This window comes from Gadus chalcogrammus, chromosome 21 (assembly GCF_026213295.1).
Source record: "Gadus chalcogrammus isolate NIFS_2021 chromosome 21, NIFS_Gcha_1.0, whole genome shotgun sequence".
NCBI lineage: Eukaryota > Metazoa > Chordata > Actinopteri > Gadiformes > Gadidae > Gadus > Gadus chalcogrammus.
In genome coordinates this window covers 13231582-13248451 of record NC_079432.1, presented here as the reverse complement: position 1 = coordinate 13248451, position 16870 = coordinate 13231582, and the positions used below count along the sequence as shown (strand labels likewise).

The window sequence follows — 16870 nt, the reverse complement described above, 5'->3', positions numbered from 1 at the left end:
CTACCTGACTGCTTTGCTGCTTATCCCCAAACATCTAAAGTTATATTCGTTATTTCAGAGTAAATGAATGCAAGTGGGACTAGAGAGAGAGAGAGAGAGAGAGAGAGAGAGAGAGAGAGAGAGAGAGAGAGAAATATTATTCTTTTATTTTATTAATTTTACCCAAAAATTATATTCGGGGCTAATTAAATAATATCCGACGCTCTAGCCCGGAATAAAACAGCCTTGTGATGCCACTGAGTATAAGTACACAGGACACTGCCTAAGTATGAGCTAGTACCCAGGATACTGGCTCAGTATGAGTACAAGTACACAGGTTACTGGCTCAGTATGCGTATAAATACACAGGTTACTGGCTCAGTATGAGTATAAGTACACAGGATACTGGCTAAGTATGAGCTGGAGTGGGGGGCGTTGGAGGCCCTTTGTGGCCACCTGACGTCCGGCCCGTCGATGGGAATGCCGTCGACGGCAGTGGTGTTTAGGTTTCATAAAAATCCGGGGCTTTGGAAAATGAAAATGCCAAAATTATTTCTATGCTTTATTTTACATGAAAAAATGTTCATAATGCTTCACCTAAATAAACAAAATAAAGTTTATTATAGCTTAAAATAGCTACCTGACAAATGTAAATGCACAGACATTCCTGGATAATTAAGGTGTATGACAGCTCCCTCAGCTGGACAACAGTCTCACACCAAACTACATTTTCCGTTTGAACCAACGTAGCTATAGTACCTACATTGATGCGAGACGGGTTGTTGGATTGAACATGTTGTAGTAGCAGAGAATGGCCTGCAGGGCAGTATGTACATTGTTAAATACATGAATAGGCTTGAATTTTGTAGTAATGGAGGTTTGATGTGAGCATTGCTGAATAACAATCATGTATATTAAATGTATTGCAGGAGTTTAGCTTGACATTAACCAAGTTAAAGGACAATTAAATGAACCGCACCAAACATGTAGAATTAAATGTGGAATTTTAATATATAAACAAAACACTTGACAGAAGTTCATTACAATTTTGTAAAGGAAAGCAGAGGAAAACATTTTCCCAAATGAATCTTTTCAAAATGTCACCACCATTCCGAAAGGAAGTGAAGAGGTTTGTGTAAAAGCAGTCCTCCCTGACCAGCTCTGTCCCTGACTCTAAACCCTGACTCTCAACCCTAACGCTGAACCCTCTGAGGGCAGGAAGACGCGCCTTCAGTGTAAAGGTTCGAACAACAGAGAAGGAAGAAGAAGAGGAAGCAGTACAGAGTAGTGAAGTAGTGAGGTTAGTGACAGACGTGAGGGAAAGCCGTGTGGAAGCACACGGTTACATGTGGGGTCAAGAAGATCACTCCCACTGGAGGTCATTGATCCATCAGCCTCAGACTGCTGAGCTCAGCAGGTCTTCTGGAGGACGAGGCGCAGATGAACTGAGGAGACGGGACCAGCAGGATGTCAGGATCAGGGTGGGTTCAGCTCAGGTGTATCTACCCCCGACCAAACAGGATCAGGTGAGGTTCAGCTCAGGCGTGTCTGCCCGGACCAAACAAGGACATTGATTAGGTTCAATATTCCAAAGGTGCAACATTATCTGAACCAAAGATTAGTCATTAAGGAGCAGGCAGGCTTTAGGGTGCCTTGCTCAAGGATGCATCACTGTATTCTGAGGACTTGAACCCGGCAACATTGGTTTGAGAGTTGAACCCCCCACCCCCTTCCTAGTCCACTATGTCCAGATAATGCAAACTTACGAGGAATCCTTGATGGTAGAGTCCTGGTCGTCCTCAGGATTTGCCTTCCAGATGTACGGTTCTCCATCAGTCCTCCAGATTCCTGGTCTGGTTACAAACGTAATTTGTCTCTAATGTAAGGTAACAAACAGTAATAATTTGTCTCTGATGAAAGGTAACAAACACAGTAGTAGTTTGTAGTTTGTTACTGGTCAAACTAATCCTGCGTTACAACAAGCCCACTCTTCATTTTATGCAAACTTACGAGGATCCTGGTTGATAGAGTGATGTCGTCCTCCAGAGTCTTGGCTCCTCCATCAGCTCACCACAGCCCAAGTCCTGGTCTGGAACAAACAGCGTGAGTCTGGCCCCAACGTCTGGTAACAAACATGTAGTTTGTCTTATTTTTAAGCCCTTTATTTCCACTTTGTTAGGTTAATACAAACTTACAATCCTTGTTGGTAGAGTGATGGTCATCCTCCAGATTCACGGCTCCCCTACCAGCTCGCCTCCGCTCCAGAAACACGTTCTAGTAAGAAAACACAGCGGTAGTTGGTTAACGTCTGGTAGTTGGTTAAACCTCTTCAGTTCCGAAGTGAAGAGGTTTGTGTAAAAGCAGTCCTCCCTGACCAGCTCTGTCCCTGACTCTAAACCCTGACTCTCAACCCTAACGCTGAACCCTCTGAGGGCAGTAAGACGCGCCTTCAGTGTATAGGTTCGAACAACAGAGAAGGAAGAAGAGGAAGCAGTAGAGAGTAGTGAAGTAGTGAGGTTATTGACAGACGTGAGGGAAAGGCGTGTGGAATCACACGGTTACATGTGGGGTCAAGAAGATCACTCCCACTGGAGGTCATTGATCCATCAGCCTCAGACTGCTGAGCTCAGCAGGTCTTCTGGAGGACGAGGCGCAGATGAACTGAGGAGACGGGACCAGCAGGATGTCAGGATCAGGGCGGGTTCAGCTCAGGTGTGTCTACCCCCGACCAAACAGGATCAGGTGAGGTTCAGCTCAGGCGTGTCTGCCCGGACCAAACAAGGACATTGATTAGGTTCAATATTCAAAAGATGCAACATTATCTGAACCAAAGATTAGTCATTAAGGAGCAGGCAGGCTTTAGGGCGCCTTGCTCAAGGATGCATCACTGTATTCTGAGGACTTGAACCCGGCAACATTGGTTTGAGAGTTGAACCCCAACCCCCTACCTAGTCCACTATGTCCAGATAATGCAAACTTACGAGGAATCCTTGATGGTAGAGTCCTGGTTGTCCTCAGGATTTGCCTTCCAGATGTACGGCTTCTCCATCAGTCCTCCAGATTCCTGGTCTGGTTACAAACGTAATTTGTCTCTCATGTAAGGTAACAAACAGTAATAATTTGTCTCTAATGAAAGGTAACAAACACAGTAGTAGTTTGTCTCCAATATCAGGTAACAAACACAGGAGTAGTTGGGCTCTAATGGCGCGTAACAAAGTAGCAGCTGTAGTTTGACTGGTAAACAACCACAGTAGTATGCCGTAACTTGTACTGGACAAACTAATCCTGCGTTAAAACAAGTCCACTCTTTATTTTATGCAAACTTACGAGGATCCTGGTTGGTAGAGTGATGTCGTCCTCCAGAGTCTTGGCTCCTCCATCAGCTCACCACAGCCCGAGTCCTGGTCTGGAACAAACAGCGCGAGTCTGGCCCCAACGTCTGGTAAAAAACATGTAGTTCGTCTTATTTTTAAGCCCTTTATTTCCACTTTGTTAGGTTAATACAAACTTACAATCCTTGTTGGTAGAGTGATGGTCATCCTCCAGATTCACGGCTCCCCTACCAGCTTGCCTCCGCTCCAGAAACACGTTCTAGTAAGAAAACACAGCGGTAGTTGGTTAACGCATGTCCAAGGAACAGCTGTTTTTCCCCTCTAAGTCAACCATGTAAATAAATACAAACTTACGAGGAATCCTTGTTGGTCGATTCCTAGTCGTCCTCCAGCAGCTCTCCTCAGACAGATTCCTGGTCTGGAACAAACAGCGGAAGTTTTGCTTCAACATGTGGTAAAACAGATGTAGTCGTCTGGTATATAATGGTACAAACGCCGGTAGTTTGTGGTAGCAGTATTCTACGAGAAGTGGCAGTGAGTGTGATGATCACTTCAGAGTCAAGCTCCATCTACCCCACGACAGACGTCCTTCACCAGGCAGGGCCTCCACCAGCTCCTCCACCAGGCAGGCCCTCAGCACGACTCCTCCACCAGCTCCTCCAGCAGGCAGGCCCTCAGCACGACTCCTCCACCAGCTCCTCCACCAGGCAGGCCCTCAGCACGACTCCTCCAGCAGCTCCTTCAGCACGGCTCCCCCAGAAATAGATTCCTGGTCTGGTTTCAAACACAGTTGGTCCCAGCAGTAAATCACCTGGGGAAGCAACACACCCCACCACCTGCATCTGAGGTTCACTTGTAAAAGTGAAGACAAATTTAAAACATATTTAAACACTTAAATTAGACAACGTCTGCAGCTTGGCTCGTTCAGCAATTCATCCACTACGGTCGTAGCAGCACTAGTAACAATAATGGCTCATATGACTCTTACATAACCCCCGTATGAATTAACTGAAATCACAGCTTGGCACAGATTTAAAGTCATTAGATGATCAAAACCAGACCTAAACTACCGTGGATTTTAGTGTTTCAGATGAGCTTGGTGATGGTTACCCTCTGGTCCGGTGCTGCAGGCCCCTGGTCTCCAGCCTCAGGTCCCTCCTGGCACCACAAGCCTCCAGTCCCCAGCCTCACCTTTCAGCTACAGTAGCAGATATCAGCATTTGCCCAACAATAAACGTAATTGACTCGTCCGAAACCGAGTTACACAATTAATTTAACTATTATTGTATAACTCAAGGCTAGAAAAGACTACAGAGGCCAGACAAGAGCAGTCCACAAGTTTAAAGAAGTGGTTCAGGCCATGCATTGAAACTGACCTGAGCAGACTCTGCTCACACAGAGCACTGACCTGTTCTGGAGGACTTCTGGCAGGAGGTGGAGGTCTGGCTCTGGGTGAGGAGGTGGAGGTCTTGCTCTGGGTGAGGAGGCGGACACCTTGGGACAAAATACACGTTACCTTTTTAACCTTGTATCGTTCTAGAGTATCTTCTACTGTAACATGTGGGAAGGACGGCCATTATTTTAGCTTTGATATTATCCAGTTGGTAACTCTGCACCCAAGTCGTTTAACGTCATTCCATTTGGTAGGGTTTAACTTCTGTTGCAATTAATGACAGCAGATATTTAGAACGTACAAAAGCTGAAGTAATGAACACTAAGCAGTATCGATATTAAATCAAATATACTTAACTCAGCCATATTCAGGTGCTGGGTTCCGTTGAAATGCCACCTTGAAATGATTTTCAGCCGTCACTGATGTGAAAAAAGGGCCCGCAAGTAGAACGCAGTTTTGTACGCAGCGAGAGTCCCGTCACGTCATCGTGGTTAAAAGTACGGCGCAACCATCGGAAATTATCAACATATTGTGCGACGTACGTGTCAGTATGCATTTAATATCAAACTTAAGTTGCTTAAGATAAGGGAACAATTCCCAATGGAAACTACTGAAAAATAGTTTCCGTTGGCAACGGCTCGAGGTTACGCAAATACAATCCAACTAACTGCCAGGTGGTTTCTTATGGTTGTCAAGACTACAACGTTCTATGCTAACCATCGGAACTAAATCAAGTGACCGCACTCAGAACCTTCCACGGCGGGAAGCACAAACCGTCCGACTGGAATCCGAACATTCCGGCCGGAACCAACCAAAGAAAAAACAGAACCAGCGCCTCACCTTGAGCTGAACGAAGGAAGATCCTGAAGTCCAGCGATGTTCTTCATTAAAATACAGCCAACAGACTTACCTTGAGGAGATCAGTTTGTTGCTGTTGGTCATTACTACTATTCAGTGTACCTTTACATTATTATGCACCCAATGTGTACAAGTTATATCACTCAAAACCGTACGAAGAACCAAACTACCATGACCACAACAACTTTAAACCTAAAATCATTCAATACAAAACCATGTCTACATTTTACAATTATCTAGATTATTCAGGGTACAAACCATACAGAGCAAAACTAAACGTTGAGCTCACAGAGAGCCGATCATAGCCCTGCAACGTCACCCTGACCGCCTCAACACCAACAGCAAATCATGCTAGCCAGCCAACACATGTACAGGCCCAGTGAGAAGTGGGCATCTGATTTAAAGGACCACCCATAATAAAAAGAAGCCCAATTCCTGAACTATCCAACCATCTACATGGTTTAATTATTTACAGACTTGACATGACATTGTGTTCTAATCACCTTTGTCTACTCCCTCGTTACTTATAAAACTCTACAACTCCATCACTAGAGTGTTACATCCTACTCATGGGGGTGTGGTCTGAGTGAGCAGAGATGCATGCTGGGATACAATGCTTTCTGAAGTCTTCAGTTCTACAGACACGCCCCTCAGGAGAAACCAAGTGTTTGAGAATCTGTCGTGACATCAGTTACATGAGCTGGAATATCCTTCAAGATGGCGCCAGGATTCCCAGAGGAGAAAGGCCAAGAGGAAGATGTGAGGGTTCTTCCTCTCAGCCAGTGGAACACAACAACGGTCTTCATCAGAGTACCATGGAACACTTTGAAACATCCTCCTCTTTACACCTTGAAGCCCCAGTGAAGGTTTCCTTTCCTCCTCAGCTGAAGAGCACAACTTCAGCACGAAGAGCACAACTTCAGCTCGAAGAGCACAACTTCAGCTCGAAGAGCGCACTAGTTGGAGTTCCCAGATTGGTTCTGATTTAAGGGAACCAATCGTTCAGCTAGTCCTGTCCGAAACAATTACAGTTCAGCCTGAGAAGACGTGCAACTGAGAGCAAGACAAGATCCACAGGGCTCTCCATCAATCCAGCCAGGTAGGAAGAGCCGTCTCATTACAGGTCTGAAGGTTATCTTGAATATCCATTTAGGTCCCTTTCCAACGTCAGACTCTCCTTTTGGAATTCCTTTAGGTGTCCATCCTCCATTGATCCTGATTGGTGTAGTCCTAGTTTGAAGTCACTGATCTGAACACGCCGTTTGCATCCTTTTACACTTGAGTTGGATACCCTCCTTCCTGCCAAGTGTGTTGGATATCGCTCCGCAGCGTCGCTTTGGGCTCTTCATGTCTACTGGAGGCCCTTAAGTATACGTGTGGCCGTCCATCAGGTATGATTTAGTTGACCATTCCAATATCCCAAGCAAATCACACAGACCTCCGTATGAACATTATCACTGTCAAAGCAAGCCGGACACACATAGAACCCAGGACACGCACGTAGAACCCCATGCCAGGTGTGAGTGGGAGACCCACACAGTAGAACCCTAGTGATGCTCAAAAATCATCCATCTAATGTCAAACCCAAACACACACCACTGAGCCATAAAAGGCCAAACAATCATGCAGGGTAAAAACCTCATACCAAATAACGTTCCATCATCCAACCCCAGCTCTCCTGCCAGGGCACCCAGAAAAGAACAACCATGTCTCCAGAGAAGTAAATTATGTCCAACATTTTTCAGTGGCGTCCCACATTGGTGATGGATTATGCTTGGCGTCTCCAAAATGTGTCCCAGGTTGATTCAACGTCTCTGAAGTCATGCGTTTGTAGTCCAGTGGTTTCCTGAATGAGGGGCCTTCACAGATGCAAACGGTGCAGCTTTAGTCAGCCTGAGGACAGGAAGGAGGTCATCTGTTCAGAGACCACCCAGTGGAGGGGGGTGGCTCTTGAGGAGCAGGATCCATCTTGGAATGGCCCCAATTAAGACCTTCTTGGAAATGAAACTGTTCCTGGGGAGTCACGATGTCTGGAGGGGACTGTTGAATGTGTTCCACGGTTCTCTGCGTCAGACTGAAGTTGTGTTTTAGTTGTTGAGATGAGGAGCCGCCTCATCTCCCCCTGGCGTTTCTCATTCTGAAACCCCGTCTCCATCTTAAGGAACATTCTAGTCTATGTAACTGACGTCACGACGGTTTCTCAAACACTCGGTTTCCCCTGAGGGGGCATGTCTACAGACCTGTAGAATTCAGACAGCTCTGTATCCCAGTATGCACCTCCGCTCACTCAGACCACCGCCTCATCAGTAAAGCAACACTCGTGTGATGAAGATGCAGAGCTCAGGAGAGTAGCTGGAAAGAAGACTGAAGACATCAGAACCCAACCCATTAATCCAGCTTACAACAATAACTTGGAGCCTGTAACCATTTTAACAAATCATTAAAACCAACATAAACCAAACACCTAAGTAACCCATGAACCAATAAGACATCCTTACTGGGTTAACTCACCAGGAAGCCAAAATACAACAATGTGCCCAAGAGTAATGAGAAACATATGACTTACAGTTTGCAGTTCATCTTCATGGTTAAATTGGGATACTCACAGAACGGCAGTTAAATATCCATGATAGACCTTATGAAGGAAGGAACAGTTTACTTCATGGTCCCCAAACTTGGGGCACTGTCCCACAGTTCAACATCATACCATCTCCATTAAATCAATAAATGAATGACAATACAAATTCAGGGCTTTTGGTGATCATCCAACTTTTAAATAATGATTAAGATAATTAACTAATCAATGCTTTTTAATACAAGTTATACTAATTATTTGACTGTCATTAGTCAAGAGTGATTTACCGCTTACTTTTTGTCAAGTTTGAATGTATAGTCTCTAAAATGTTACTTTGAGGTAGAATCATTATTTAAATTTCAAATGAGAGTTAATCCCACCACAATCCCCGATTTCCTTCACACATATATCAGGTGAATTATATTCAACATACAAGTCACCGTCAGTTGTGCTTTGCAACACAATTCTACTCACATCAGGTTCAGATGAGATGCTCCTCTTTACTTCAAAAAGTCTTTAACCTGTGAAACAACATACCGCGTGTGGGAGTCCGGTTCCCTCTTAAGTGAAACGCACCGGATGCAACCAATTAACTGATTAAGAAAACACTTGGCAGGCGAGCTGCGGCAGGGGAGCTAATTAGTAAAACTCAACGCAGGTTCGGCGCCCTCTGGTCGCACTTGGTAACAGTGAGAGGCTATTTCAGCTCTGTGTATGATCCTAAATTACCTCCCTCATTTTCAATAAAAGGATGAGTCTGATTTGACTGATTTAGATTCATACTTCAAAACGAAAAAAGTCTTCATTCAATTCACCTTACTGTGTGCGAGAGTGAGTGTGTGTCTACTGTCTGATGTCAAGTTGGTGAAAAGGAAGTCACGTGTGATCTTGCGTACCTGTGTGTGGTGAGCGGATGTGGACAGGAGAGGGCGATGTTACCACACGAGAACATCTGCTCTGAGCGCTCTGCGAGATACCGTCTCCATTGCAACCGTAACTTGGCAGCATCCTGAACGGCCCGTTGAGGAGTGAGAAGGAAGCTTTCATCAAAGAGACCAGAGAGACTCATTCACTGGTTAAACTGGCGTCATCGCCTACCACCACACGTTAACGCACACACAATACAAACACACCATATAGATTCACACCATATGCACGCACACACCAGATATATAGATTCACACAATATTGATACACGCAACATATAGATGCAAACCATATGCACACAAACTAAACTATATACACGCACACACCATAGGTATCCCATCATTCTTGTGCAGGTTAGTCTTAGTTCAGTCCAAAGAATGCTGTTCCAGAACTGAGTTATATTTTTTAGATGCCGTCTGGCCTTTTTATTCTTACAGCTTATGAATGTGGTGAACCTTCTGCATTTGCTCTTATGAAGTCTCTTAATGGTATACATGGATAACGATATGCCTGCAGACAGTGAATGAGCATAGGTAGTGTAGCGTGAACAAGGGGATTTTCAATATTAGAAAAGCTAACGATTATTGTATTGTGCAATCTTAAGTTTAAGTGTGGATAAGAAACCTGTCATAGTATTCCTACATTTATCCAATTTCATCATGATATTTATGAAAGCATTGCCTACCATGCTACCAACTACTGTATGTCTATACTGTTTAGCCACCGGCACTCAAGAAGTAAGCAGTCATTCCCGGTCTAATTACCGTCAGCAGTAGTGGCCAATAGCCCTGCAGTGCCCTAGTGATCCAAGTCTATTCAGTTTGGGCCATTTCATTCAAATAATTAGTTTAAGTTACAATTGCTGAATAAGTAACAGACCAACGTACAACATGATTAGTCTATATGTTGCAAAAAATTGACTTTAGCTAGATGGTTCCGTTCAATAAAATACGCTTTATTTGACAAAGCAAAACAGCAGTATTGGAGGGTTTACATTTGATGTTGAATTATCTCTGTAAAAGTTACATGAAAGCTATGAAAAATAGCTCCTGTGAAAGTGCACGCAGAAAGCAGCATTAAGGGTTCTAAAGAACCTTCTTTTTAGCAAACACAAAATAATTCCTTTTGATTACACAATCATAAAATCACCTGCCATTATAAAAAAATGCTTATCATAAACAGCGATTGAGTAAAAAAGATTGCCACTTTCTGAAAAGAAATGCATCATGATGTTTTTAAAAAGTTAAAAAGATTTAAAAATGCTCATCTAAAAATATTAGTTACGTGCAAGTGTAACAGTCTAAATACAATTGTACTCCTTGGTTCTTTCATGCACATTGAGTTATAGGGGGGGCAAACAACAATATTCTGGTGCAAGATTCAGCACCAAAAGGGAAACCTTAAAACTTGGCTCATTAATTATTGAGCTTTAAGGCCACCTGTGTGGCTAGGGAACAATGAGGTTGCTCATACTTTCTAATGGACATAGTTCATCGAAGTAGGAAAGACAGCCTTGAGCGTGTTGTAGTACCAGCCCCTTAATTGCTTCCAAGTAGAGAAGCTGTCCCGAGTTTAGATACAGCCATACAAGTCTGCTCAGCTGGGCCAGGTCTCCATCTCCATGAAGGCAATCTGCAATGAAGATATAAATAATCAGTCAATACCAACAAATAAAGCCTAGGTGAGAACCAAGTGTTCCTTCAATACTACATTTTATAAAGTCAACTAAATCCCTGGGTACCTAAATGAGAAAAAGAACCGCTAAAAACGCTAGATACCGTTTAAAAGCTGCTATATATTTGCTCAGAGTTCCCCAGGATTGACTGGTCATGGTATGAGAAGTTTAATTAACATCTACCCCCCCCCCCCTCCCTCCCTTCTGCATAGTCTGACTATTTCATATATAATATATACTTCCACTATACATAATTTTTACAAGTGCTTACAAAGTGGCATTGATAAAGCCGTTCTGAAGTGTTGGTATGATATATATTTTCATTAGCACCATTTCTACAGCCTTTGCCACAGGTGTTAATGTACCAGGGCACATGGGCCAAGGGTGGATGCCTGACATCTTCACCAGCTACCAAGTCCGCTATACTGTTGAACAATACGTTAATAAGCCAAGATGGTGAAGACAACTCATGGTGTCGTTAAGCGATACATGTCGTCAACCATTTTCAAATAGCTACTTCCAGCAGGATAATGCCACGTGATAAAAAGCACTTGTATGCTAGTTCAACATCTTAAGACAGATGTATACTCCAATGACGGAACAGTGAACATGAGGGAACCAATTCAGGACCTTTGCCATGAGCAAAGCTAGAGGAATGTAGGTGACCTGTACTTAGAGCGTAAACACGTTGCTGGGTTCTACCTAGTACTGAACAGTAGAGTAATTGAGTGGCCACATAATGCAAGTGCCGACATCTTCAAAGGTTCATACGCACCTTGGCTGATCTTACTGTGATACTCCAGAACTGTAAAGAGGTCCTCGGGGAGCAGGTTTCGAACCCAGGCGTTGTCTTCCAAATTGATCCAGCTGTGAACAAGCTGCTTCCTTTGGAGAAAGTTTTGAAGATGACCCAAGTAGACTGCGTTTCCTGACACCATGTAGAGCCTGAAGCATGTGAATCGGATTACACATTAGCACAGATAGATCCACCCAAAACACGCATGTCTTAAAAAAAAAAACAATTGGCATATTTTCTTTTTGGAAAAGTATAAATCACGATGTTCAGAGAATAAATAAATTATATTTAATCTCAAATAATTTACGTTCCATTCAGTTATACATTGTGCCCGCCAAGTAAATGGATTTGAACATTCAAGGCTTACTTGTAGTAAGGCAGGTTCTCGATCATCTTCCAGTTGACATAGTTTGCGGCCGTTTCCTCCAGGGTACAAACCCGGCTCATCTGGGACTTTGCCACCTCCCAGAATCTTTGGTGGTCCACCGGTCCTTCCCAGGCCTCTCTACGGAGCACAAGATACACCCCATCCAAGGTGTCCTCGTACACCTGAACACAGAATGAACATACAAATACAGCTTTATTAACAAGTCGACTGCATTTCATCTTTACACAACTAACTGAAAGGTCCTGTTCCAATTGAGCACATTAAGATTTTTTTTCTCATTCATCTTGCCACAGGCACTCGCTTGAACTTGCTGGGAAAGGGGCATCTCCAAACAATAAAGAAACTAGTAAATTGTCCTTAATCAAATCTTAATCAGCTGAACGTTTATTCTGAGTCAATGTTAAAAGGACCATCTCGTTACTGCTTCTATTTTGACCTGTGAATGTGAAGCGATATCTATTGGGTTGCTTGTGACCACTGGTTGACATGATCTCCTTGCCGTTCGTGATGTTGTAGTCGGGAACCGATTCAGAATTGAATCATGAACCAAGAATCATAAATTGTGCGATTCCCACCGCAAATGTGAAAAATCTCAGCTTTTAATTGACTGACGTCTACATTTTATACCTTTCTGCGCTTCAGCCTTCCCCAGTCACGCCCCAGAATCCAGGCCACCAGTGATTTGCACATGGAAAAATAATTCTCTATCACCTGGATGCCTGGAAAGAAATAAGTACCATGATTATTTAAATAAGAATAACTTAAACATAGCAGCCCGTCCGTCTTGTCCAACTGTTGTCACCATTAGAGGTTAAAGAAAGCCTGAGGCACACCTTCCAACAGACTGCCAATGCCATTGGGGCTTGATCAGGATGCAGTTTGGCTATACAGTAAAACTTACTAAACAAGTGATTGGAGAAAATGATGTGCACCATCTCGAGACTGTCTCATCTCCAAGTGCCAACCTTCCTTTCCAGTAATCTGCTGTGATTGGGTGCAGGGAGGCCAGGTACTCCACATCACACTTTGGAGCCGCCCATTTGGACACCTTGCGCTTGTTGTGCTTTCGCCATTGCAGGAAGATGGCGTGCAGCTGGCGGTTGAAGGGGGGTGGCTGTTTGAAGAGCCAGTAGCTAAAGTGCCACTGGAAACGGAGCCCTGTATACTGGTGAAACATGGCCTCGAGGTCCTCATGATCTAAAGGGAGCCGTGAGGGCATTAATGCGTATAATACACCATAGCACCATTTCCTAGTCATCAATTTCACAAGTTAGCTACAATTCAGCTGACCCGTCTGGGTACTTGACGAATTACTTTTAAAAAGGGGACATATTATGAAAACATTTTCCTGGGTTTAGTCTCTCTGGTGCTCCCAGACGCATACAAATTTTGAAAATAGTCTACGTGATTTTTTTGAGTGAGCTGTAGGTTAAGTGTAGGTACCCCACCTACCGTTACCAAACGAGCGAATCAGGCGCCCCCTCCTACGTAGGAAGGGGGCACACTTGATTACCTCCCACTTCCCTCCAATCAGAGCATATCTAAGATTTTGCGGGCGATTAGCTCCGGCGGCCGCTGAAGCTTCGGCGGCAGTCCAGAGGAGGAGAAAGGGACTGTAGGGCCTACTCCCGGAGCTGAGCTGCCGGACAGTGTACTCCGGGAGCTGAACTACCGCCGAAGCTGGCATCTCCTGCACGGGAGGAGCTCGGCGGCAGTCCGGCAGCTCAGCTCCCAGAGTACAATCCCAATGGGCATTAGCTTAATTGCATTAAAGCTACAGACACCAGAAACAGCGCATTCTGAAGGGACTGAAACAGGGGATTTTTTTTTTTCTGGAACTCCATGTTTACTTGTTGGGAAAACACCATAATAGTTCTCCTTTAATGGAGTGATATTATGTCACCAGGTGCAAGTTTTATTAAATAAAATAATAACTACCTTTTGTTTTGTTTTAGTGACATCATAAGTGGGACTGTCCAACTATACAGATCATTCTACCAACCTACCCAGACTTTAGCAAATGTTGCTTATCTATCCATCATCAAGATGGACACTCACTTGTGATTTCACTAAAACACAGGATTTTCAAACAGCTTGTAGGGCTAGTCACTGACCCCTTAAAACATTTCATGCTACCTACCCTTTTTTTCTTGCTGTTTGAGGACGTAATGAAAGACCTTGGAAACATCCCCATGCGCTTCACAGGCTAGACCATGAAGTTTACACCATTCAAACTTCATGTCGTTGTCCTCCTCTTTAACTGTTGAAAATGTGGAGAAAACAGCATTCAATGTCAAATCTGTATATTTGGCAACTGAGCCTAGCCAGTCAAGTTGCCTTATGGAAGATTTGGGGGGTGAAGAGCACAAGATTTTTTTAACTCAACGTTCCCGCCCCTGCCATCGAGAAGTCCAGCAATACACACCTCATTGACAGGTAAGAATGATCCCATAACTAGTTAAAGAGATGCCTCGGTCAGAAGTAAGCCTGCGAGCAGGCCAACATTTAAAAAAAACTGCTGAGGCAGGCAGCATCCACTTGAACATATTATCAGAGCGCATTTCACTCCCCAATCACTGACTGATGGCTTCTATAAACTAAAATAGCTCTTAAAATGAATCGCCTTCTATCCGCATTTCCATTTTTTAGACAGACCTATATACATGAAATGCATGACTTCCAAAACAAAAAGGAATTAAGACAGTAATTTCCGTAAAACACTAATGCATTACTTTATAAATTATATAAAACAAATATTTCATCCAACATAAAAAAAAGTCATTGGCAGAGTCACTTATCTTGATAATGAATTCGATTTTGTGAATTACTTGACCCATAGTCCTTATATATCGTTACTCATTGCTGCAAATGTTTCTTATAAGATTACATTTTTGGTGCAGCATCTGTGTGAACAAAGCCTGATCATAAGTGATGGCAATTAAGATACCTGGCATACCTTCAACCTGCTTTAAAGCTTCACAGCCAATCCCCCAGATCGCCTGGATGTCTTCTGTGGGCAGCCTGACCACGGGGAGAGGAACGCTTTCTTCAAGAACAAGCCACTGGGTCCAGTACTGATGAGGGGGATAGGGTACATTTGCAAAGAGTTTCTCCTGGAGAAAGCGGTTACAGTGCAGGTTTTTAAACAGTGTCTTCCACATGAAGACCAGGCGGAAGTATTCTTTGGCAGGAACCGAGCAGGCAGTAGGGGCAGCGAGGGAGACTTCAAATGAGCCCTGTAAGATAAATATGCTGTTGATTGTGTGCCTTCATACTTTTGAAGGAGGGCAGATACGGATTTATGAAAGAGAATGCACTTACCTGGAAATGTTTAGTCCACAGAGAGTTACAAGAACAAACTCGAAACAAGGTACAACAAGTGGCTCCGAGTCTCAGCAGTGATGTGGGATCTAGCTTTCGTAATATAAGCAGGAGAACTTCATCGCTTAAATCGAGGATCCCTATATAGTTTCCAGTACTGCTTTGAGAGATGTCATTCTCTTCTTCAGCCTCGGCTGAAGTCGTGGATAAGAGCGCAAGTTGTTCGTGTAACTCAGCCCCCGTGCTCGCGCTGACCTGTCCTGCCATGTCTGCCACTTACCTGCTGCTGAGCGTTAAATTGTCCCAGAGCATTTAACCTGTTGGAAAGAACCATTCGCATAATTGAGAAGGGGTGGCATCCGCCGTCAACGTGAATAAATAATTCTGCAAAAAATCATAGTAAATGTGGTATGGCGTTAACTGCTACCATAATCGAGTATTATATAGACCTTTCTCAACAAAAAAATAAGTAATTTATTTATGTGTTTTTGTTATTTTTCTTAATCATGATGACTTCCTGGACATTCAATAAGTTTTGATCCATTCAGGCAAATCATGCCAAGAATGCTTTTGACATGCTTATTCCATTCCCAAATTTCAAATTAAGATGTGCATGATTTCTTAAAATGTATTTAAAACAATTGTCACATGGTAATCTTATATATCGCACCAAATGATACCTAACCCTTTCACGGCATAGGATGAACCACATCGCACAATGACAGGATCCAAACTATTTTAAGTTTATAACAAGTACAAGAAAGGTGCAATGAGTTTTTGTAAGCATTTTCCTATTAAAAAACGACAGCGCAACGAACTCCCTTTGGGCGCAATGCCAGATCTTAAAGGTCCGATGACATGCTATTTTATGTATTCTTTAATATAGGTATTAGTGGGGAACACAGTATTAAAAGACGTTCCCGAAATTCAGCCGTGGTGCAGAGTTACAGCCACTCCGAGCCAGTCGCACATTGAGCTTCCCCCAAATGCGCTGTTTCGGTGGGCGTGTCAAGGAGGAGGGTGGGGGTGTGGCCCTGAGCAGCTTGCAGCCACGTGCGCTCTGTTTACGGTGGTTGCATGATGCATCGCAATGGCTCGTAGAAACCCAGTCGTTCAAGCCTTTCAGTTTGACTCAGAATCGGATCCGTTGTTACACCGAATTCTGCGACCCGTCGAAATATGTGACCCCAGAGGGCGCTGTTGCACCTTTTCTGCAACAGGCACGAGTTTGAAGCTAGACTCGGAATGGGTACATACATGGGTACACATACACACAGATAGACGGAGCATTGGCTGCTGGGACGCGAGAAATACGGCCGTCATCTTGGAGTGGTCAACCGGGAGCAGCAACAGCAGCAGAAACAGGATGCCGGGCTGTTGTTCAGCGTATTCCTGCTCAAATCGGCGGACAATCCATAATAGGAATCGGGGGATTACTTTTCACAAGCAAGATTTAACATTACCGTACTATTGGTATAATTAGTATTGAATAATAAAACACGCCAAACCATGTGGCCTTTATCATAGCTACACGTATGACAAAAAACGGCATGAAAATCAGTGGTATTCAGTGAGGTATGATTAATAAAATGCGCTGACAGTTCATTGCTCCAGCCAAACGGATTA

The 16870-nt window shown here is 43.8% G+C and overlaps 1 protein-coding gene and 1 long non-coding RNA gene across 16 annotated transcripts; both read right to left on the bottom strand.

Annotated features, from left to right (window-relative positions):
• Nucleotides 1-983: 983 nt before the first annotated feature.
• On the bottom strand, nt 984-8961 carry LOC130375029 (uncharacterized). Of its 15 annotated transcripts, none has more exons than XR_008893701.1 (13): nt 8612-8961; nt 4720-8197; nt 4422-4509; nt 3885-4085; nt 3666-3729; nt 3488-3570; nt 3307-3418; nt 2961-3048; nt 2542-2743; nt 2175-2253; nt 1990-2101; nt 1746-1832; nt 984-1527 (listed from the first exon to the last, which is right to left on the bottom strand). It is a non-coding gene; the product is annotated as an uncharacterized LOC130375029 (long non-coding RNA). The 15 variants fall into 15 exon arrangements; XR_008893699.1 differs by having other exon boundaries at nt 2928-3048; nt 3492-3570; XR_008893698.1 differs by having other exon boundaries at nt 1746-1855; nt 3492-3570.
• Nucleotides 8962-9971: 1010 nt separating this feature from the next.
• si:dkeyp-114g9.1 (uncharacterized protein LOC555399 homolog) lies at nt 9972-15537 on the bottom strand. The gene is made up of 8 exons (XM_056582049.1): nt 15245-15537; nt 14880-15159; nt 14064-14183; nt 12865-13120; nt 12551-12644; nt 11903-12084; nt 11515-11684; nt 9972-10696 (listed from the first exon to the last, which is right to left on the bottom strand). The coding sequence occupies exons 1-8, from the start codon at nt 15509-15511 to the stop codon at nt 10512-10514; spliced, it is 1554 nt and encodes a 517-aa protein (XP_056438024.1). The 5' UTR covers nt 15512-15537; the 3' UTR covers nt 9972-10511.
• Between the last annotated feature and the right edge of the window lie 1333 nt (nt 15538-16870).